At 39.8% G+C, this 24,782-nt stretch overlaps 2 protein-coding genes across 5 annotated transcripts in view; one reads left to right on the forward strand and one right to left on the reverse strand.

The window, feature by feature from the left end:
• FBH1 (F-box DNA helicase 1) overlaps positions 1-2,432 on the forward strand; it is a 36,027-nt gene extending 33,595 nt beyond the window's left edge. For both annotated transcript variants that reach the window (XM_075273938.1, XM_075273937.1), the window contains exons 20-21: positions 512-643; positions 1,695-2,432. In XM_075273938.1, the coding sequence (XP_075130039.1) occupies positions 512-643; positions 1,695-1,865 (303 nt within the window). In that variant the 3' untranslated portion in view covers positions 1,866-2,432. The remainder of the gene's footprint in view (positions 1-511; positions 644-1,694) is intronic.
• Positions 2,433-11,055: 8,623 nt separating this feature from the next.
• Positions 11,056-24,782, reverse strand: part of IL15RA (interleukin 15 receptor subunit alpha) — a 45,428-nt gene continuing 31,701 nt past the window's right edge. For 2 of the 3 annotated variants that reach the window (XM_075273927.1, XM_075273929.1), the window contains 7 exons: positions 23,578-23,766; positions 23,321-23,380; positions 19,480-19,689; positions 18,974-19,147; positions 17,468-17,512; positions 17,308-17,383; positions 11,056-15,784 (listed from right to left, as the gene is read on the reverse strand). In XM_075273927.1, coding sequence (XP_075130028.1) covers positions 15,679-15,784; positions 17,308-17,383; positions 17,468-17,512; positions 18,974-19,147; positions 19,480-19,689; positions 23,321-23,380; positions 23,578-23,766 — 860 coding nt within the window. In that variant the 3' untranslated portion in view covers positions 11,056-15,678. The remainder of the gene's footprint in view (positions 15,785-17,307; positions 17,384-17,467; positions 17,513-18,973; positions 19,148-19,479; positions 19,690-23,320; positions 23,381-23,577; positions 23,767-24,782) is intronic. The other variant, XM_075273928.1, reaches the window with a different exon arrangement.

Below are 24,782 nucleotides of genomic sequence, written 5' to 3' on the forward strand. Positions count from 1 at the left end.
ACATATAAAGTATCATCCAAACTGTTTGGTAATAACCCAATCGCCTGCTGAGAATTCACTTCATACATTTTATTTATGGCTATACCAACTAAAGGTTGCTTAGACTATTTTATATATATATATATATATATATATATATATATATGCGGTTAGCATAATTTTTCCCTGTATAACCAGGAGTAATAACACATTTTATGATAATGACTGTATTACGTTTAGTGTAAGTAACAGATTATTTGTCCAAAAAACATCTTATTTTCTATGTGCCTGGATTAATTCTTATTGGTTGAAGGTTATTTTTTGCTTTCTAACCTATTATTCAGAATTTCATCAGGGTATATTTAGTAATGTTTGCTATGATTCCTCTATCATGCCCTCTTAGAGTACAACATCCTTTCCTCTTCATTCTGAAGGCTGATTGGGATGAGATCATTTACATTCTGTTTGTTGGCCATTATCTATATCTTTGTTATAACAGTTTGTTGACCTGTTCATGTTTTACTTTTTGTAGGAATATTCTCTAAAAGCAGAGCTGACAAGTCAGATGTTGAAAGATGGCCCAGTACTGTGTGCTTTGTCACACTGCAGGAATTCTATACCTGAACAGAGTGTCTTGACTATGAGAAAGTTGCCGATCACTTACGTAAGGAACTTGGGGAGGAAATTGTGTTTTCCAGCATTTTCTGTGCAAAACTTGTTCCTCTATTCTTTAAATATTACTTTGCCTGCATTTTGTTGTCATGAATCTTAATTAGTAGGAATTTTTTTTCACTGTTTACTAGTGATGTGATAGATGAAATATTCTTAAATGATTATTTTCCCTGTATATTCATAACACAGAGCTCCCCATCCAGTAAGGCTTGGTTCACATCTGCATTCGGTAATACATTCAGGGAGTCCGCATGGGGACCCCCCGAACTGACTACCGAACGCATTGCCAAGCGGTGAGACTATAATGGGGTCCGTGTGCTTTCTGCACGCTGTCCACAAGAGTCATGCAGACATGTTCCGTGCGGACACCACACAGAAAGCACACGGACCCCATGATAGTCTATGGGGTCCGTGTGCATATGGGTTCTCCCAGCAGATGTCAGGGTAGATAAGTTCAGATAGTTGTATTGAACTGCCCAGTCCTTTTATTCTCAGGAGATATGTCACTGCCAGTAGAGTCTGGTAGGGGCCTTTTCCCCTCTCTATATTTGATGCACATGCACCGTACAGCCATGAGTGTGAATTTCTGTGGAAGATTTGTTGATATACCTGTCGACCAAACAAGTGTTTGATTAACTTCTATCTAAAGTGTCAATTCATTCACCTGCCTGGTCCATATAGATGGAAGTGCCTGCTGCCTGTTGGCAGCAGCGGGCAGCCCCTACCTAGTTACTGTTGGCAGTGGGTTTTGTATTTGTTTATGCTGTGTAAGTTTTTCCATGGAGAACTTTCTACTAAAGCACAAAAATTGTAATGAATAAATTGGCACATATTCATTTACATGAGGATTTTGCCCTTATTTTAAGATTTACCTATCACAATGTCAGGAGGTCTGTCCAAAGTTGGGACAGATGCTGAAAATATAACATACATTAGATGATCATCTTGAATTTTTTCAGTAGTAATTGAATGGATTTGGGTTTGTGGCTTTTTTGTTGTCATAATGTGCATATAACTGATATTCATATTGTTTTTCTTTCCAGAGTGACAAAAGTGAAGATAAAGGAGGCTACATCTGCCATGCTTGTGCAGAGCAGCGGGTTGGTCCATTAACACAACTGATGATCTCTCAGGAGGTGTTGACAACTATGGAAGTTAAACTAGAGAGCATTATTCTTCCCAGACAATATGAAGTATTGCTGCAAAATATCTAAATGAATGACATCGAGCAAAGACATGCTTACCCATAATTCGAATATGATGTCAGTCAATTGCTATATGCTTTTTTTTTTTTAAACATTGCCCTTGATATTGTCAGTTTTTATGGCATTTCTTAAGTCACATGCTTTCATCATGTACTGTTATACCCAACTGAAGACTTTGTTGATCTCCTAGCAAAAATAATGTAGATGGCCAAAAAGGAAGTATTTTGTATGTTCTTTTAAAACAAAATTAAAAACTGCATAATTGTCATGTTTTTTTTTCATACATGTAGCACTTATTCAGTTTGATCACTCTCCTGGATTAGGCTAGATTCAGACTTGGCATTTAAATGATCAGTAACTTTTCAGGCAACTTGGACTCGTGAGTCTGGGCCAAAATGTAATGTACTGTAATTAAGTGTTGCTGCTTTTTTCCTTTAGAAAAACTTTCTAAAGTTCCTCCATAATATCTAATTTACAGTTCACTCCCTGTTGCTATGCAAGTTTCATCCCCATAGATGCCAGACCGATCCCAGTGAGTGGAAGATGGTGGCCTAGTCCTTTCATATAGTGAATGCATATGGGAGACGCTGATTTTCCACACAGCCTCACACATGGCTGCAAACTGTTTTGCACAAAGGACTGGAGATTCTGCACATCTCACAGTTTACAATTAGAGATGAGCGAACACTGTTCGGATCAGCCGTTCCGAACAGCACGCTCCCATAGAGATGAATGGAAGCACCTGGCACTTACACTTTGCCGGTCGCCGTGCCAGGTGCTTCCATTCATTTCTATGGGAGCGTGCTGTTCAGAATGGTTGATCCGAACAGTGTTCGCTCATCTCTATTTACAATGTTAGAAATGTCTTCTATGTACTTGTATCTACTTCTGGCTTCTTGTAAGATTACAGATGGGAAATTATCCACAGATAGCAGCAGCTTTACTGACTGTACTCATAGATTACTATTTTCAATGCCTGCACAGTAGATGCTAGTATGGAGTGATACCTGCACGTATTTGCTTTGTATTTGCAGTTTACTGTTCATATAGGATCTCCTATATGATGGCCACTTGGTCTTTTCTCAGCTATGTGTTTGCAGTTTACATGCAGTTATCAGTTATAATGGATGGGGGGGGGGGGCAAACTGCTTATTGTATGCTCCCACAGCCTGAAATACAAATGCAAAACGTGCTGCAGTCATAATGTGATTATTAGCAGCAGAAAATCTTATAGGCCATCATGTATGAAGGCTTATATAGTCATAGAACAGACTGCCTAGAAAGACCCTGCACATATTTCAACTTTTTATGAAAACTCATGTAACCTTTAAATAAACATTTGTTCACATGATGAGCTGTTTGGCTGTGATATCTGTTCAGGTTACAGATCATGCACTGAAAAACTCTCCCATACAACTCATTAAGACATATTTATTATCTGCTTATGCCAATTTTTTGTTGAGTAATAAATGTGAATCCAAGGTCTGCAACTTTGTAAGTGCCAATTGCAACAAAAATTGTTGCATCTGTTGTTATAACACTATTATTGCCACTTTCCCTAAAGGGACTGTGGTAAAGACATGTAAGGGGTTGTACCATCAGCCCTGACAGATTTAATATCACTTATGCCAGTCTTGTGGCATATATAAAGCCCGAAATCTGGATCTCAGTGCATGTGCTCAGACACTGCAAGTGCACCTGGTTTATAAGCAGGGTGCTTCTTGTTATATATTACCTCAATCCCAAACCACTAGAGGAGATATGAATTCACGTGGTTGTTGTAAAGTAGATCTCTGAACTTCTGTTAACTGGCTGACTTTGTAGTTATGTACAGAATGTACCCAACATAGAAAAGTGAAGAGGCAGCACTACCGCATGTTTTTCAGGCACTAGTGTTAGAAAAATGCTCATAGAACTACGGTATGTTGACAGAGTAAAGTTATACTTCTATGAATGCAGTCACATAAATTACCGCATATACTCGAATATAAGCCGAGTTTTTCAGCACAGTTTTTGTGCTGAAAAAGTCCGCCTTGGCTTATACTTGGGTCATTACGGTAATTCAACAATATCATAGTTACAGACCCGGCATCCGGACCTGGCATACAGACACCGGGACGAATGCCGGGCTGCAGCATCGCCACGCTCATAGCAGGAGTGTAGCGATGCTGCTCATTTCAAACTGCAGAAGTACTTACGGTACTTCTGCTAGCAGGCCCGAAACGCAGATACACGCTGGGTGCGGGCCTGAGCTTACGTGGCCACGTCACCCGGCGTGTATCTGCGTTTCGGGCCTGCTAGCAGAAGTACCGTAAGTACTTCTGCAGTTTGAAATTAACAGCATCGCTACGCTCCTGCTACGAGCGTGGCGATGATGTGGCCCGGCACCCGCCCTGGTGTCTGTATGCTGAGCCCAGATGTCGGTTCTGTAATTATAATGGTGCCCTCTGCTTCAGAGTGGTCACCATACCAACCGGCACCTCCGCTGTAACTTTTACAGCGGTAATGTCGGAGCTCCCTGCAATCATGCCTGCAATCAGAGATTGCAGGCATGCGGAGCTAGGACATCTCTGCTGTAAGTGTTACAGCGGAGATGCTCTACGATGTCCTGGTACGAGGGGTCCAGGCAGGTGCTGCCATGCTGCTGGAGGGAGCAGGCACGACCGGCTCTATCAAGTGTGGTCCTTTAGATAGGAACTGCGGCTGGCTTCTGCCGGGAATTCCCCTCAGCGCTCTGTTAAATAGTATGACAGTTACAATATTCTCTAGTACAATAAGGGTTAATACCCTACTGACATCATATTTGCTATATTCTGGGAACATGGGTGCGGTTAGAGTACACCATAGTAGAAATCTCCTTACATAGCAGCAAGATGGAAGGTAACACCCCCTCTCATGAATATAAATTAGTGACAAATACACATGTCTAGGTCTGTCTTTGGGAAGACCAGGAGGACGGTCGTTGGGATGACCAGGGTGGGTGACCCTGGCAGGTTGTCATCCATGAGGGGGATCCATGGGGAATCTATGGCAGGTCTGTCTGCTATACCTCTCTGTCATCCTGGACAAGATGTTGTGAATATCCCAGATGACCAGACCAGATGATCAAGCATGAACCAAGCTGTAAGTACAAGATATCCAGATAGAAACCTAACTTATCTGAAGATGTAAGCTATTGACAATTGACTGATATGTGTTATTTGGACATTTTCCCTGTTCCTGTGTTTTCCTTCAAGATATTAATAAACCTCTACACTGATTTATAACAAGCTGACTCCTCCCATCGTGATAAGGCCCACAACACGTGGAACTAGTCTCACCCGCAAAATACAAGATATTCAACACGCTCCTCCTTCAGGCAGTGCTTCTCTTTTGCACGCTGCTCTATGCAGCCTGCAAAAGAAATGACAATTTTTGCAATGCATTAGCATTGTAATGCATTGCATCCGTGATCAGACCCCCTGGGGTTTAAGACCCGTAGGGGGTCTAATAAATGCAAAAAAAGAAATTTAATTAAAAAAGGGAAAAAAAAAAATAAATAAAAATAAAGTATTAGTAAATAAAAAGTATTAAAAATTAAAATCCTCCCCCTTTCCCTAGAACACATATAAAACTAATACTGTTAATACTGTGAAGCACATACACGCTAGATATCCCTGTGTCCATAAATAACCACTCTACAAATATATAAATATATTTTTCCTGTACGGTAAATGCTGTAGCGGGAAAAAAAGTTGTCTAACTGCCCCTTCCCCGAGACTGAGTTTTTTTTCCCCTCCACTTGGGATTCAGCCTGACTACGTCCAGGCTAAGTATAGGGTATCTGCACTACTCATATTCTGTCGGGAAGGGGTTAATAGGAGCACTGCAGATACGCTATATTCAACCAGGCTGAATTCCAAGTGGGGAAAAAAAAAAAAAAAAAACAGTCCTCAAGCTCAGGGAAGGGGCAGACAGACAACCAAAACACCCCCTCCCCTTCCTCAGCGTCTACTGCACCCAAAAACTCTGTCCATTTTAATTTTTGAAATTTTCCAGTAGCTGCTGCATTTCCCCCCTCGGCTTATACTCGAGTCAATAAGTTTTCCCAGTTTTTTGTGGTAAAATTAGGGGAGGTCGGCTTATATTCGGCTCAGCTTATACTCGAGTATATACGGTACTTTTTTTCTTTTTGTGATTAAAAACATTTTCACAAGCAGTGAAAATTTAATATTGCTAAATTCTGTTTAATTTTTTTTTTATTTTTTTCTAGTTTTGCGAAATAAGTGATGACGGAAAAATAGTATAAGAAAGTATAACACTTTATGGTTATATGAAGGCCTGTCAATTCTAGGTGTTTTATTAGTACTAAAATCTTATTTTGTATGCAATTAATATCATATAGCTTATGTAGCCAGTGAATCTACAATAGTTATCAATATTGCTGAAATCATACAGACACAGACAAAAATCTTGCTTTTACCAGTACACGGTAAAAGAAAAAAAAAAAAACTTGTTAGGGTATGTTCACAATTTAGGAATCTGCCTCCTATTTTTTTTTTCAATGGAAGGCAGAGAGCAAAGCAGGACACTGAAAAAATACGGGTCCTGTCAGATCTGTCCACGGATTTCATGGCATGAGATACTTGGCTGAACAGTCCCAATTCATCTGGAGGTGAAGAGCGAGTGAAAGCCGCAGTGGAAAGCTGAAATGCTGCCTCAGTTTCCTGCCACAGGGACACGGAGGGATCGAAAATGAGGATTCCAAGACAGAATTCTACCAATTCCTCTTCATTTTTATAAAGCGTGAACAGCCCTTTATGGAATTGCTGATGAAATGTATGGAAAACCAAAATTCTTGGAATGCAAAAAAAAGTTTAGTAAATAGTCCTGGTATGTAAAGGGGTTCTGTGTGAATTGGGGGGAAAAAACATGCCAGTGTCCTTGCACCGATAGATGCCTGTATACCCATGGCAAAGATTCAGGAGCTCGTTTTTACTATAGGGGTATAATTGTTCAAATAAATGTAAGTGCTACATCTTTGTAAAATCTGTCCTAGAATGAAAGGATGGGGGTCCCAGCTACTGGAGGAGCAGGAATTTGGGGGGAGGGGGCTTAATATCATTCCTTTCTATTCAGACTGAGATTGAAAAGAGGAGGTTCTGCTCCACAAGCATCTACCGACACTACAGCCACTACTTCAAAAGTCCTCGCACAGTCTGAATAGAAAGGAATGTTATTGGGGGCAACACGGTGGCTCATTGGTTACCACTGTAGCCTTGCAGCAATGGAGTCCTGGGTGCGAGGAGTTTGCATGTTCTCCCCGTGTTTGCGTGGATTTCCTCCCATACTCCAAAGACATACTGATAGGAAAAAATGGGGCTCACAATCTACATTAAAAAAAAAAAAGGAATGTTATTAGTCTTGACTCTACCCTTTTCAGCAGCAGTTACTTTCTAGGATTTGTAAGCTGGTTTTACATGACAGAGTTTCAGGTGTGAGCTGGATTTACTGGCCTGAACACAATGGCAGGAGATGGACTCCTAGTATTACAGCTAAGTCAAGTATTGTTTCATACAATAACCACTCCAGGACATTATTTCACTGGGAGGCAGGGACTGCTAGCATTATACATGATTGTAATGTTTAGAGCCCTTCTCCCTGCCTTGTATTGTGGCCGGTAAATCCAGATCACACATGGACCAGGTTTCAGCCGAAACCCAGTCATGTGAAACCAAACTTACACAAAGGACAGAACTGGTGGCCATTTTGTTGTTGACAATCATACCTCTATAGACAAAACAAGCTGCTGCATCTTACTAAGGGCCCGTGCACACAATGTAAGGTGGCGCTGATTCTGACACGTAAACGCGTGTCAGAGTCAGTGCTTCAAAACAGAATCCCATTGACTTCAATTGGTTCTGTTTAACGCACGTAACACATTGAAATCAATGGATTAAAAAGCCTCCCATTGATTTCAATGTGTAGCGCTTGTAAGATGGAATCCATTGAAGTCAATGGGATTCTGTTTTGAAGTGCTGACTCTGACACGTCAGAATCGACACCGTGTTACATCATGTGCACAAGCCCTTAAGGGTATGCAAGCATCTATCAGGGCAAGTATCCTAATGTGTGTTTGTTTTTTTTTTCATTTAAAGGGATTTACCCTAGAGGAAGTTGCATATGAATACTATACCTGATGCCCATGAAATAAAAATAGGCTTAATTTATAGATTGTTTTTTAAGGTAGGATTTGTTTGACATTAGATCTGGTGCAATTCCTGACATTGGAAGGTGAGTGTGAACTTGAATGAATACTTTGTGGCCTTCAGCAGTTTGCCTTGTGTTTTTATTTTTAGATTATGTATTTCACAATTCTTTTACTCTTTATCCATGTCTGGTTAACAGCCTTGCATTACATGTTCATGAAGTCTGACGTACTGGTTACAAAATTTATTCAGCATATGCAATCCCATAACTGCCAACCTATATGTTTTAGGATGAGTTCACATGGAGTTTTTTGGTCAGAATTTTGAGGTGGATTTTGCTCCAAAACACGTCTCACCATACAGTCCTATGTAAGCCGCTTGTAATTGTTTTGCGCTAGCGGAAAAAAGAATAGTCGTGTCCATTCTTCAGACGGATTCCACCTGAAAAAATATATGCAAGTCAATGGGAGGCGGAAAATCCGTGGAAAATTCTGACCAAAATCTTCACCAAAAAACTCTGTGTGAACTCAGCCTTAATGGTTGCATTTCTGAAAACCAGTACTAGAGCATTTTTTAAATAATCTTTTAGCCTCATCAACATGACAGTACCAACACTGGAGAGATTGACTCTTGACCCGATCAGGAACACAGAGATTAAAAGCACCCTCATATCCTCAGTATATTCCTGTTCAGAAGGGTTTGAGTTCCCTGTACCACTGTGCCAGGTTTCCTGTCAGGGTCTTCTCAAAGGCTTCCGCTGCTGCTTCTTTGGTGCTCCTCAGTTGTAGGATAGCAAGTAGCACTGGTCCCAGAGTCAATGGTGGTGTGACACGGTACATCCATGTCAGCATTGGTTGATGACGTCACAAGCTGGGAAAATTGAATAGGGCTTGCCGCTATCTTCTGTATAGACCGGAGCCTATGTCAAAACTCTCTCTAATGATCCAGTTTGAATGGTGGGAGGGATGGGGTTCCATTTTGGGGATCTGATACAATTTTACAGAGTAAAGAGAATTGTAACTTAGGTAATGAGATTTTTATATCACAGGGATGATAGCTACAAAATTTAGTAACCCATTCCTGACTTTTTTTTTTTATACAGATCAAATCTTAAATGATCCATGTCCAATTTGACTTATGTGTCAAGAAAACTAACTTCAGGGGGCGAGGCCTAGTACATTGGAGCTCATCTTTGAACCTAACTCCATCCTTAGTCCGTGCATTTGAGCGTATACCACAACATAGGTATGGGCAAAACATGTTCAAAATGCCCCACAGGAGGCACGCTATCCTCGCAGGCACTGGAGGTGCCAATTTCCAATTATTTCCTCCCACTGACAGCCAACAACAATAAGGACATCACTTCTGCAACCACCTGTCGCAGAAGCAGACTAGCAAAGTCTGCTGGTACTGCCCGTCAGACAATGGACCACTACCATACCCAGTGTTTCCCACCACCAGATGTGGTCGCACAAACGCCCAGAGGCCCTCCTCCCTAGTAAGAGGGACATGGGTGATCTGACCACTGATCGCAAACTGGGGCCAGATCTCAAATGCAACAGTGAGGGATAAACTGTAGAAGTTCCAGACTTTGGTCACAGCTTCTAAATCTCTACAGAAGTCCTGTTCTTCCATTACTACTCAGTATTGCAAATTGATGTCACACATTGACGACATTGAGAACTACAACCGAAGCAATAATATCAGGATCTGTGGCTTAGCTGAAGCCACCCCACCGAACATTATCCCTACTCTCACTGAAATATTTAACGAACTGCTTGGCCGCCTTGCCACACCCATATTGAGCTTGACCCTGCTCATCCTGCCCTCAGAACTCACTACTTGGATCCAATGAAACCTCGTGATGTCATATCTCAGGTACACCACTACGTCCTTAAAGAGATCATGCTTAAAGATCATGCTGAAGGCTTGGAAACAAAAACGAAGACTTTGATGGCGCTCAGCTCTCCCTCTTCCCTGATCTATCACACTATACCTTGAGACAGAGAACCACTTCAAAGTCGTTGCTGTCTCTCCTCCAAGAATGGGGCTTTCCATTTGCTATTTAAGTGTGACTTAAAGACAGACTGTTGGTTCTCTACCTCCCCACGAGAAAGACTACCGCTTTTATTCTCATGTGCATAACTGATACAGCAAATTGGAGTATATCTTCCTTTTACATGCCCTTCCCCTCCAAGCAACTGTAGCCAACATTGACTAACCAATCATGCACCTATCACCTGCCTTCTTCCCCCCACAAAACACCCAAACTCCTGTAAACTCAATGAGTCTCTCTTTCGTCATGTTCAATGTCTGCCAGTCTTCAGATTCTATCTCTAACATCACACATGACCACTCACAGGATGGCATCTCCTAACCCATTCAATGGGCGGTTCTGAAGTGTGTTTTGAAAGGGGTACTGATAAAAGAAGGGGCTAGGCTTAAACATGAGGCTGGTATAAAATGCATTGCAAAATATTGGTATTTATATGTGTGCAAATTAATGCACAAATTGATGCCAGATGAGCCTAGGAGCCTTCAACATGCTTTTGTCTGTCATGGCAACATATTGCTGGCCACGGATCTCGTTCCAGGTACCAGCAATCCTCAAAATGATAGTACCCATGCACCACTGGGAAAATGGAGTCTCAGTCAAAGTTAATCACAGGCGTTAAGGTCCCTGGCACCTCGCATTAGCACCGGGTCTCTGCTGAATAATACAACAGAGACCCCGGTGGCCATGGCTCTGCTTTTGAGCAACCGCCATATTTAAAATACCTGACATCTGCCATACTATTATGGCAGATGTTGGGAAGGAGGTGAGTTGAGAATTATGTTGAGGATGGGGTTAGTCTGTGAACTCACCATAAGTTGTGTGAAAAGTTCATGACCATTTAAAACAGAAGGCAAACTACTTCTTTGACATAAATCATAGGTACTGTAAACCAGACCAACAACCGGAGTACATTTTAATTTATTTTATTTTATTTAAAAAAAAAAAAAGCGCTGACAAAAATATAAATATCTATATAAAATGTAAAAATGTTTTTCAGATAGACATAATTAGTAATACAAATGTTAAAGCAAAAATTGCAACTTTTCTCTTGCCCATTCTTAATATCAAAACAAAATTCACATATAAACGGTTAAAGAAAGAAAGAACAAAGATAACTAATAGCAAAGTAAAATTATCTTGTATGCTGGAGTTGATAAAGTGCATGCTTGTGATAATACAATTTAAGACTACCATACAACTACACCTTCAGTAATTGTTGAAATTCTTATTTGGCCAACAGCTATTTCTCCTGATCCCACATTCCCATACATATGCAGAGTATGAATGGGGAGAAGGCAGTGAGGTTGGGCCAGATGTGTCTGGCAGTGGCTTAACTCTCTCAAGAATAAAAGAATTGGCCTTGTACAGTTCAACCCACCTGATCCTTCTTTGTCCCAACAGTACCTGGTTTCCATCACACTTGACATTGACTCCCATTAAAATAAAAGATATACATATCTGACCAATAGAATCCTATGGGCACATAACTGGTATACATGGGAAGTATATTTTATGAGCACATATCTGGTACACAAGGAAGTATGTGCTGAATGTATTGCCCACCATGCAATGTCAACCTATCCTATTTCAGCAAATAAATGTTACTGCTTGTATAATGAACACAATTTTGCAATATAGTTTCTATATCAATTCCTTTAGTTTTCTAGATCTCTACTTGCTGTCATTTACTTCCAGTGGATGAAATCAATCCATGGTCATGTGATGAGCTCCTTACAGTCACAGCACAGTAATAAGACAACAGTCTTGTAACAACTGGACTATTCTATTGACATCAATGGGTCCATGAAAAAAGCAGATGTAACAAGGGATGCACACTCAGCCAACATTATTTAGTTTATATGAATATAGCCTAAAAGACAAGGGAAATGTAATTAAACAGTTTTACCTTGTCTGTCCTTCAAATATTTATGGTTTCAACTTTTTTTTTTTCACTAAATAAAAAAAAAAGTTTTTCAATTTTCAAATTCATTTTGCCTGAATTACTTGTTTGTGAGTACGCAAAAAAAAAAAAAAGAAGGAAGGCTGTGCTACATTATGTCTGGATGGGCTTGCAAGGATTGCCTTTTATAGCTCTGATGTACCTACCTACACTTGCACCTTAGGCCTTATTCATACTACCGTCTTTAAAAAAAAAATAAAATGGACAGGAATAGCACTTGTGTATTCACTTATCCATTTTTTTTTTCACGAACAGTAAAAACGGTCTATTTATCCATTTTGTCAAACACATGGATCCAATAGAAATCAATGGATCTGCTTTTAACGGCAGTAAAAACATTGATGTCGGAGTTACATCCACTTAAGAACAGATCAATTTGTTTGGTCAAAAAAGGAAAGGCCACTGAAATTCAACATTTGACCATATAAAATTTTGGGGGGGGGGGGCTGTCCTCTTTTGCTGTTATGTACAGCTCTGCCATTACGACAATCAGATCAACTAATTGCAGTTTGCTAATAAAGGCTTGGACAGTGCAAACTTTCTAGGTAAACACAAAGATAACATTGAGTTTACATTGTCTGTTCTAGAAGCATATAATTTTTTTTTTTCCTCTATGTAGCCCTGCGTAATGTAATATACACTTACTGGGCATATTATTTGATCTGCATTTATATTAGATTTCTAGTAATGATAGTAAACAATCGCTCATGGAAAAGGCAATTTCTATATCTACTGAGGTACTTCATAGTGTCCTGTCCATCAGACATTCATCCATCCCAACAGCTTGTCAAAATACTGGAAGTGAGAGGAGGAGAGAGCAAGCAAACTACTGAGAGAATGAGAAGAGGAAACTCATCTAAGGCCCACTGCAGACAATTGTGGCTATGATCAGTGTGCTATCCGTGTATTTTACGGATAGCACACTGACCCATTCATTTCTATGGGCCCGTACACGTGACTGAATTACACAGTCACATATGCGGGCCAACAGTCCAGGTCACTCACAAGATACAGAACAAGTGCTATTCCTGTTCATTTAATGAAAGGGGCCGCGGAAGTACGGCCAGTGCACGGGCAGCACACGGGTGCCTTTAAGTTACGGCTGGCCGACAGCATACGGTAGTCTGTAACCGACCTAAGTCTGATAAAATTGTTTTACAACATCTCTCTTTCAGTGAAATATTTATAACACCTTTTACCTCAATCCCCATTTATTGGTTAGGAGTTAGTTAAGGGTAACTTCAAGCCATCCTATAGTTTCAGTATTATCTGCTGTGCTCTGGGAGATGGATTGAGGTGGAAAGCAGAGTCTTTGTTGCAATTTTTCAATGCTAACCAGTGCCTTATTTCCACAACAATATAAAACAACCGCCTGACAACCGTTTTTGCAGCTTATGTCACACGGCCATTTTGAGAACACATTGATTTCAATGTGTCTATTCACATGTTCATTTTTTGTCCGCATTTTTTTTTTTCCAGTCGAAAAAAAAAAAAAAAATGACATGCTATATCTTTGTTGTTTTCACAGATCCAATAAAATTAAATGGATCCATTTTTTGTCAGTGGCAGCTATATCAAAACGCAGTATGGTAAAGAAATTATATATTTTTTTCATGCATTTTTTTTACAAAGACTTTTCAAAGTTCAAAAGACACCTGCCCAAAATAACACAAATTCAAACATTCCACCCAAAATATATGTAGAAAGTGTCAGAAATAAAACAATTTTTTTTTACATATAGAAATGCTACATAAGTACAATAGGTGAAGGAGGCCCTGTGGGCGGCTTTACACACAGTGTAGTGTTATGCCATAAACAAATCCAGGACAAAATCTACATGTGTTATTTTTTGGATTTTGATGCAGATTTGACAATTTTAAAGTTTGTTTGTAAAATGTGCACATCTTGATGTGGATATGTCTGGCATAAAATTATGCACTGTGTAACTCCACCCAAACGGTATGTTCACACACTGGAACTTTGAGCCGATTTTTGCAGCAGATATAACTCAAAAGCAGCTCCAAATTCCACTTGAAATCTGCTTCCATTCATTTCAATTGAAGGCTGATTTTTTTTTGTTCTATACTAGATAAATTTTTTCAGCCGACACAAGAAACAAAAACAAATTAAAAAAAAAAAAAAAAGAAGAAGTGTCCTGCTCGTTGTTCAGGCAGATTGTGTCTGGGGCTAAGCCCCTACTTAGCAGGCTGCAGCAAAAAAGCATGAAAAACCGAGGCAGTAATGCATACTGTTTTTTCCCGAAGCGCTTTCCTCTGTGGACTTTCTGCTTCCATTATACCTATAGAGAAACCACCAGCATTTACTTAGGTATAATTGACATGCTGCAATTTTCAAAACTGCAAAGGTTTTGGAAGTTGCAGTGTTTCAGCTGCATGTAGTTTTCTGCAATGTGCGGATGGGATTTGCTAGAATCCCATCCACTTTGCAGTCATTGTACAATCCACAAATTTACTGTGGCATTTCCACAAAATGAGGCGCCAGCCTGAAACTCCCATTGAAATGAATAGGAGGCAGATTTTGGAGCGGTTTTGAAGGCTAAGGACTTGCGTAATGAGCTCCAGCCAAAAAACGCTTTTGAAAAGATTGCAGGGAAAACACATCACATTTTTATCCACAGTGCTTCTCACAGATAAAGTCTGCAGAGGAAAACGCTTCGGACTCTGTTCCTTTTATACCTACACGGTAAACACCAGTTTTTCCATATGTACAATGTTAATGTTACAAAAATGCAAGCATTTTTGTAATCGCTGCATTTCCAGATTTTTTTTGCAGTGTGGGGACTGGATTAGACAGAATCTCATCCACTCTGTAGGTACTGTAAAATTTTGGTGTTTACACTATGTGGGGCCCAAGCCGGAAGCACATTTTGGAGCAGATTTTCAGAATCAGTATCAAAATCAGCTTTGAAAATCTGCTTCAAATTCCTAAAGCAACTTTCCGGCTAACAAATTCAGCATCAAATTCCTATGTATTAACCAGCCCTAAAGCCTCTTGCAGACAACTGTGTGCTAGGTCAGTGTGCTATCTGAGTTTTTCCCATATAGCACACTGGCCCATTCATTCCTATGGGCCGTACACATGACTGTGAATTACGTGGTCCCGTGTGCGGGCCAACAGTCGAGGCCACAAAATACAGAACAGGTCCATTCCTGTCTGATTTTGTGGCCCTGCTTGACATCCGTGTGCTGCCCATGAAGGAAAGGCCTAAAGATGCAACTTGTTAAAGGTATGACCATACTTACTGAATATGCTGTTGAAAATGATAGTTTATCCAGAGAATTCTGCAGAAGCAAATTCACACCGTCAAACATATTTTCTTGCCGTTTTTCCTATACTCACCACCAATGGTGCTCCTGTAATAAAGCTTCCCTACTGCAGTCACCTCATGTTATGATTGACACATCAACACTGGAGGCCTGCTGTACATATTCCAGAGGTGGATCAAAAAAGCAAGAATTTGTTTTTTTTTTATATTCACAGAGTGTATATTTTCAGCAAAATCCACAACAATTAGGATAAATATAAATTGTCATGCTGCAATTGTTAAAACGTCAGCATAGTCTCACATTAATGTTCTGTGTATGAGAAGCTAGCACATTACAAAAATGAGTCTTCCTCATTTTCTTCATGCGACATATCTAAAACAGGAGAGTTGTCCTGAGGTCTAGCATTCTGTAGAGGTGTCTGGGTATCCTCTGGGTATCTAGTAGATATGAGGAAACAAAATAAGTAATCTGTTAGATGGGACGGCTTCCATAACTCACAAAAACATACTGGAGTATCTGTATTAGGACAGTGTCACACAGTGTAGTTTAAGACTTCTAGACAAAAGCTGTAGCAAAAGAAAGGGAGAGAAAAAAAAAAAAAAAACACATGGTGAACTGCAGTGGAAAATGTTATAGTTATGCCCATGAGATTTTATGATTGAGCAAGATTTTTGGCAATAATGGCAAAACAAACTAAATAACCTCCACCCCTAACAAATATCTCAGCTAGTATACTGCATGACTGTGCTGCAATCTTGTGTGATTTTGCAAGGAAAGACATGATATCTGTTGCTCTTAATTCATAGAATGTCAAATAAATAAAAAGTTACCCAACTACAAATTATAGGAGTTAAAGTTTTGGAGATGAGAGGTTGAGCCAGGAATTGATTCTGATAATACTATGTAATTGACATTGGTCTCTAAGGGTTTTCTTTTCCTTCCTCTAGATCAGTCAATGTGTGCCATCTACAAAGAGTTGGACTGCCCACAGAGGGTATCCCTAGAATCATTTAGAACCAAGAGAACTCTGTTCCCTCTTGACCCATCCCCTGAGGTGTTTATTTGGTGGAGACACACCAGGTTCTCAATATCTTTGTTTGTGATAGGTGGGTCTTCACCAAGGATTATCTCATTTGGAAATCTTCAGGATTACTCTGGCCTTTCATTTCCTACGATCACTCGCCCCTCTCAACCCCTCCCCTATTACCTTGTTTGTTACAAGTTCGATACCTTCTTTTCCTTTTACTTACATGTTTTAAGATTCTGGATTTTATTACTCTATTTCTGTATTATACCATTTATGATTTACGTTATTTTTTAAGGTTAATGTAATTTTTCTACCTGTACACTGTATCATTTGCTGTTATACAATAATTACTTTTTGAAACTAAACTTCGCTAAGGCTGGGTTCACACCAGTGTTAGCTCTCCGTTTGAGGATTCCATTCCACTTTCTGCATTTTTCAACCTTTTTGGGTGGAAACCGAGTTGACCCCATTATAGTCTATGGGTTCCATGGGTTTACTAAGGTAACGGTTTTTAATGCGGATTAAATTTCCATCTGGGGAGTCCCCAAGTGGACCTCCCGAATGTAAACCTAAACACTGATCTGAACCGGGCTTAAACCTAGACCAGACAGGCAGAAGACATGTCAAGTTTATCACAGTGGCTCATGTGGCATGATAGATTTGGCCCATCTTGCTAGACATGTTAATATACAACATTACATCTGGATTCTTCTGTTTTTTTTCTGCCTTAAAAATGGAAATCACACATTTTTATTTTAACATTGAAGTCAATTATGTCAGAAAAAAATGGAAAATCTTCCAATTATATTTTTCTGTTAGTTGTTCTCATCCCCAGACGAATTAAAGGGCAGACAATGGTAGTCTGAACGTAACTTCACTGAAGTTAGACAAAGATTAAATGCCTCTTTGCATTGATGTAAATAATTGACCTACCCTCCTCTTCTGCGATACCAGACGAGGATCATTACACCAGCCACGAGTATTATAACCACTAGAGCGCCACCTGCTGCTAATAAAACACAAGTACATATTAGACTTGTTCATGATGTATCCGCTGAATAAATACGTACACAGCAAGACCAGCTTCTCTTACCTGTTGCTATGGTTTCTGTTTTCTGCCAAATACTTGTCGGTGTATCTACAAAATGTAAAATATTAATATTTAATTATTAAAGTTAAATATTAAATGGTGTGTACATGCAAATGATAGCAATGCAAATAACATAGGCCTTACATAAAACAATCCAAACAAAAGGTTTCATTGTTATTAGCAACTAATCAGATCCGGTGTCCAAATACCAACGATATTACAACTTTCGGAAATAGTAAAAAACATAATATACATCTTTATTAAAGTTCATAAAATACATAAATGTGCAATCACATACAAGACAAAAACACCCAAGTGAGAACTAACCCTGAGTGGATATAAAAACATATATAGCAAATAAACTGGGCTGAATCCCCCGACTGACAAAACCACATACCCCTAAATAAACATTAGCAAAAGCCCTTGCAAACACCTAACCCAACAAAGGTGATGTAACAAGTAAAACAGAACATAATACTAAACCAGTATGTGGAGCATTTAGCCCAGTTTATTTGCTATATTTTATCCATTTGTGTTTAATTCAAGTGTTTTTGTCTCATATGTGGTTGTATATTTATGCATTTTGTGAACTTTACTAAAGACGCATGATTATGTGTTTTACTATTCTTGTGTGTTGTGTTGTATTTTCAGGACTTCCACAGGATAGGTTCACGTATGTTATATGTAGCCCTTATTTAAGAAGGTTCAGATTTGATTTGTTGGGGTAAAGCAGCAAACATATAATTTGCGCAATTTGAACCCGGCTACAGCATTCACAATATTAAATAAATGTGGCTGTTTATGTGAAAAGGGCCCACATTGTCGATATGGAGTTCTTGGTATCATTGTAACGGTTATGGTGTAACATTGTCCGAAACAGCAAAAAATTTTTTATTGAAAGCACAATTGACATATTTTTAAATAAAATTTTTGCATAAAACAAAATTGTGATTTTTTTTACCCAAATATGTTTTGGACTATTTTCTCTATAATTAGTATCGACGATCTGGGCCCTTTTCACGTAAACAGCCACAAATAAATAAATAAATAAATCATTTCAATAAATTCTGGACTTGGAGATTCCTATTTTTTGCTCATTTCTGTGACATGATTACATTTTCAGAAACTTTTTTGCATTTTATAAAACTATTATTCAATTATTTTTTAAGCTTCTCCACTATGGGGCTTGAACAAACAATCATTAGATTATTTATGCCAAAGGTTGCAATACTACAGCATTATTGTCTGTGTGAAAATTGCTATGTTATTAGTAACAAAGCACTAGTAAGGCCTGGTTTACATCTGCGTTCGGTATTTCGTTCAGGGAGTCCGCTTGGGGACCCGCCGAATGGAATACCAAACGCATTAAAAAGCGGTGGGCAATGAAAGCACACGAACCTCATAGACTATAATGTGGTCCGTGTGTTTTCTGCATGGCGTCCACACGAGCCATGCAGAGAGGAAAGTAGTTCTTGAAGTACTGTTCCATTATACTTTGTATTAACTGACCTGTATGGTTTCTAGTTTGCACAGGAGTTATAAAATTGGTGATAGTGCCATGTGCCACGGTATAACCTGTAGTTTCCGTTACAGTTGTGTAGGTTGAAACAGTGATTTCAGTCTTTGTCTGCACAGTCGCCTTAGGAAATGTCTTAGGTAAGGTCTGTGTATAAAGCTGTAGTCCTGAAAACAATAATTAAACACACATTACCAGTATTTTAGAGTTAGAGATACACTAACAGTAACTAGTAAATATACCATCTAAAGGAAGTTAATAAGTGCTCTGCAGTATAACCAGAAGGCAAAAATATGTGGAGAAACTAAAATAAAGTCAAAGTCAGCATGGCCAGCGCCATACACAGCAAACATGTAACATTTCAGGTCAAGTTTTTATTTCTTTTCTTGGAGTTTCCACTTATTTAATTAAAAAACCTCCTAAAACAACTTCACTGTTATACGAATTTCTAGCCATCAGATGCTTCCAGGCACTTGTACACACTATTTTATTAACTAACCTGGAGAGTGTGTGCTTTCTGAAGCCAGGTGATCACTCACAGTAGAAAGCCTGTTCACCAGAGTCCGTCCAGGGTTTTGTGCAGTATGTTTCACTGTTTCTTGTGTAGAATGTAGTGTTTCATGGAGCTTGACTGTTGGTTTCAATGACATTCTTGTAAATTCTTCTACTGTTGTGGACGGTGATGTGGAAGCATGACTTGAACTTGATACTAAAGTGACATTTATAAATATATATGACATGAAGTGACCAGTTTGTATAAAATCATTTATTATAGAATATATACTGTATTATAGTCATTACAATCATTTTACTACCACTGTCACAAGAAAAGAGAAAAATAAGGATCAAGTAAATGGAAATGGGAATGTCCATCAGATCCATGGAAATAACTCTTCAAATCCATAAACATACCAATGTCTGATCCAACGTATACTGAGACTTTAGGACATTAAACATTACTTCTAGCAGTGAAAAAAAAAGATCCGGCTGATAGAAATCTATTGGACTAGAATAGAAATATTCTAAAATCAAAATGGGAGGAATAAGGGGGGATGTTTAATGCTATAGTGCAAGTGGATGAAAGGTGCACGGGAAAAGTTACCTAAAAAAATAAGGAGGGACAGGGAATACTCACAGTGTTATCAGGCAATTAGAGTTGAAGGCAGTATGGCAGACCTGGGATGCGAGGGTAAGCCAAGGTGCTCAAACTTTATCAAAGAGCGGGCAAGTATCAGAGATAGAGGCATTAATCTTTTTGTGGAGCATAATGGTGTCATTTCTCCGAACAACATTAGTCAATACGAGAAAAGGTTTCCTCCATTTGAAGGTGATGTGGATTCTGGAAACGTTTTCTCATTGTTTTGCCTCTGATAAAATTTGAAAATAAAAAAAGGGATCAAAGCAATAGACATTCCCCAAAATGATACAACTAAAAAGCACATCTGGCCCCGCAAAAAAGGCACCCTATGCATCCTTGTACACAGATATATAAAAAGAAAGTTATAGGCCTCAAAATACCTCTCAAATGCCTTTGTTAATAAAAGTACAACAGTCAATCCTTTGCGCTGGGGTTAGGGTAGAATCAAGTTCTCGCTTCTAGGCCACCATAAAGTCAAGTTTAGGGTTGGGATGGGACATTAAGCATTCCATATATACTTGAGAGAGAACCCCTTTCTGCTGCTCAAAACAGAGTCTCTGGATTGAGTGAAGTACAGGAGCATAGAAAATGGAAAACTTGTGCAGTCTTAAAAGCCTCTGAGGAAGGCATATGAGAATGTATTAATCACTGGCAGCAGTATTGAGATTGCAGATTCCATCTGGCCCATTAACCAAAGAGACCCACAGATTACCCTAGCCACACTAAGGTTGCTCCTTAGCACTCTCAACCATCACGATCAAGAATTCACTCTGGTAGGGGACCCCGCACAAAAGATTGCACCGGGGCCCACAAGACTTTAGTTACACCACTGAGTATCATCTAGTTCTTCCTTACGCTAGGTTCACACCTGCGTTCTACTCTCTGTTCTGTGCTTTCCGTCTTCTACATGCAAGAAGACTGAAAGCACAAACCGGGTCCAGCAGTGAGCGGCGGTGAGCGTTGTATGCTCTCCGCCGCGAAACCGTTTTTTTAAATCCGGACACAGAGTACTGCATGTCCGACTCTGTGTCCGGGTTAAAAAACCCGGTTTCGCGGCGGAGAGCGTAAAATGCTCACCGCCGCTCACGGCCGGACAGCTTTCTCACCCATTCAAATGAATGGGTGAGAAAGACTCCTGCAGGTTTCCGTCTCCTGCCTCTGTTTTATGCAGGAAACGGAAACCTGCATAACAGACACCTGGGCGCAGATGTGAACGAGCCCTTAGTCATAGGACTATTTAGGGCAGTTGCCTGGGTAGGGGAGATGAAAGGGAGGTTGAGAGAACTGAGAAAGGAAGCAATCTCCAGTGGACTGGTTGTAGTGGGATTAGTGGTCATAGTACCACCAGGTTCCAGTATTTGGTAAATGGATTTCAATCTCGTGCTTTCAATTTAGAAGCTAACAATTTATCAGGATTATTATTTATTATCCCTCACGTTGTAGAATCTGGAGACCCTCTTTCAAGGATCGGACAAGAAAGTATTTATAGTTGATAGAGATGAGCGAGTAGTATTCGATCAAATACCTCCCCTGCATAGTTATTGGTGTAAAAAAGCGCCAGGGAATGTGGGAGGAGCATCAAATTTTACTGCGTTTACCACATGGTATTCGACCAATTACACCAATAACTATGCAGGGGAGGTATTTGATCAAATACTACTCGCTCATCTCTAAAGTTGACAATGAAGGCCCACATGAAAGGGGAAGCTCCAGCAGTAGCACACTTGAGCCTTTTGAAGTGCTAGGGTCACAGGGCACATACTTTCTATAAGCGAAGTCAGGAACTATTTTTTATCCAGTGTTTTGCCTTCGTGCAATTGCCCCATATTTTCAGTCCAGTGTTCTTGGATCTCCTACATCAGGGGTGCCCAATACGTCGATCGCGATCTACCAGTCGATCGCAATGGGTCGATCGCGGGATGCAGCCAGGGATCCCGTTGTCTGCTTGTTCACAGTGCAGCTTGAGAGTCGACTCTCAGCCTGCGCTATGAACAAGCACTCCGGACACTTGCAGGCCGCTCTTAGGAATGGAGGGAACCGGGGTGCTGCTTGTTCACAGTGCAGGCTGAGAGTCATCTACGGACACTGGCAGGCGGGGCTGCCGCAGCCCCAGCCTGCCAGGTCCAGAGATAACACTCAGCCTGCGCTGTGAAGAAGCAGACACCGGGGATCCCTGGGCTGCCACAAATGCCGCTGTCTCCTGCTGTCATGATCCACCCAGCCACGCCCACATACCAGTCCCACCCACAGACACGCCCCGCCCACAGACCCGCCACGGCCCCACCTACAAGAAGTGGGTAGTAGATCTTAGGGCTTGGTCATGTTATGAAGTAGCTCACATGCTGACAAAGTGTGAGCACCCCTGTCCTACATGATAGTCACTGTTTTTTTTTTAACTATTTATTTGCTATTGGACAGTTACTCCTAGCAGAATTACATATAAAAAGAAACTCATAATATAAATAAGGGATATGGGATGGCAGACAACTCCTTACTGTACACACCTCCTGCCTCAGAGACAAATATAAAAAAATCTGGAGTTGAAGAAAATTAGGAAATGAAACTAGATTAAGCCTTGAAATGGTAATCTGGCTAGAATTAGAATACAACACACTGTGTTAGTCAACATGTTTTTTTTTTAAAAAAAAACACACTAAGATTTTTTTTTTGGTATCCAATATATATATATATATATATAATGTTTTTTTCAGACAAACAGCTTGTTTTTGCTGCTATAACAGTACTTGTACTAGTGTATGCATTTAATGAAACAAAATGCTATTGTCCGGAAAAAAAAAAAAAAAAATCACTCATAATTGGCTGAGATACAGGCAGTCTTTTAAAGAATTTCAAAGGTTTCAGGATAGATTAAGCAAGTACAACCACATTTAAGATAAAAACACATGGGATTCACATATCAGTGCTGTAGTGCTGCATGGTGGCTGTCATCGCTGTGATGCTGTACCTGTGTCCAGGTCATGGGGGCTTAATCTGGTAGTAGGAATATTGTTGGGCTGCAGGGTTGTTTCCACTGTGGGCTCTGTACTGCAGTTTCTCTACCCAGTAATGTAGGGACCCACTATACAGAGGTTGTTGTAAATTGTCTGGTAGGCTTATGGTCCTTGATCAAATTGTATACTTTTCTTAAATGTGGTTCTAATTAAAGTTGTTTTTTTTTTTAAATAAAAATCACAGTTCTTACCTGAAGTAGTGAATAAAGATTTTGTACTGCCTGGAGTGGTAATAGAAATTAATGGGTCTCCTAAGATGGACACAAAAAAAAAAAAAAAAGTTTTATAAAAAAAGTTAACCCAGAATCAATGTATATATGGTTGTCTACAAGCCAACTTGTTTCTTATTATGGACATTTTGCTGTGGAAAGTGCAGCAAAGCGATCTGGTCCGATGACATAAATACTCTGGAAAGAGCCTGTTTGATTCAACAATGAACAGTACTTACGAATGCAGGAGATATTTCCATATTTCCAGTCTGCCTTCTTAGTTTTATCATTAAATTGGCAAATAGCAAGATTTGATGTGCCAACCTGACGTTTGTAGCCATCTTCGCATATATATCGCAAGTGACTGTTCACCTCAAAGATTCCTGAAAACATCTTTGTGTTCTTCACTCTCTTTGGGACACTGCAGACTAAACAGGGAGAAAGAAGAAAGTATATGTTAAATATATTACTGCATCTTTCCCAAGAGATAAATCTTAGACAATGTAGCAATTTAGGTTTGAACATCAAATTGGGGGAAATGGATAGCACCTGATAGATGCCACTAAATACCTTCTTGTGTATTGCACATTTATTGGGAATGCAGAATACATTCTTTATCTAAATTATTTGTAAGGCTATGTTCACAACTGTTGTGGAGTGTGTCAGTGTACTCCCAAAATTGCCAGACGAAAAAGTCCTGCAAGTCCTTCATTTTCATCCAGGGTTTCAGTTTAAAAAAAATTCCAATTGAGAAAAAAAACAAACAATGTTGCTTCTCCTTAAAGAGGTTTTCCAGACAAAAAAATATGTTTGTTTTTTTAAAAAGGCCGGTTAGTGCTATTAATGGGTTAATGAATGCACCCATATACCTTTAGCATATTTTGAGTGATTTCTGGGAGCTCCTGGTATCTCCTGCTTTTGATTACATGCTTCTGCTTCCTTGTATTTAACTTCCTCACTAACCCATCTCACCTTACTTTCTTCTTCCATCCTAACTCCCTCATACCCCCACCCTGTCTCTCTAGCTATCCTGCTCTTCCCTACCTACTCATCCCAACCACTGACCCAAAATTATATATATTTACTTTCCACGTATCTTCCTGTGAGACAACCTTCCTCCTCCTGTACTGATTCTGTCTGTGCGAGCTCTTCTCCTCCAGCGATGATCCACCTCTACTGCAAATGCGTGGATGCGCAGAGGTGATTTACCGGAAGCAGGGTGAACAGTGCTTGGAGAACAACATGTACCCTGCAGAATCAGTACAGAAGGAGGAGCCGTCTCACCAGAAGAAGCGTGGAGTATAATGGGGTGGATTGGTAGTAGTGATAATCCATTTTCAGAAACAGGTAAACTGATCGTCACTAGAGATGAGCGAACAGTGTTCTATCGAACTCATGTTCGATCGGATATTAGGCTGTTCGGCATGTTCGAATCGAATCGAAC

This window comes from Leptodactylus fuscus, chromosome 5, assembly GCF_031893055.1.
Source record: "Leptodactylus fuscus isolate aLepFus1 chromosome 5, aLepFus1.hap2, whole genome shotgun sequence".
Classification (NCBI taxonomy): domain Eukaryota; kingdom Metazoa; phylum Chordata; class Amphibia; order Anura; family Leptodactylidae; genus Leptodactylus; species Leptodactylus fuscus.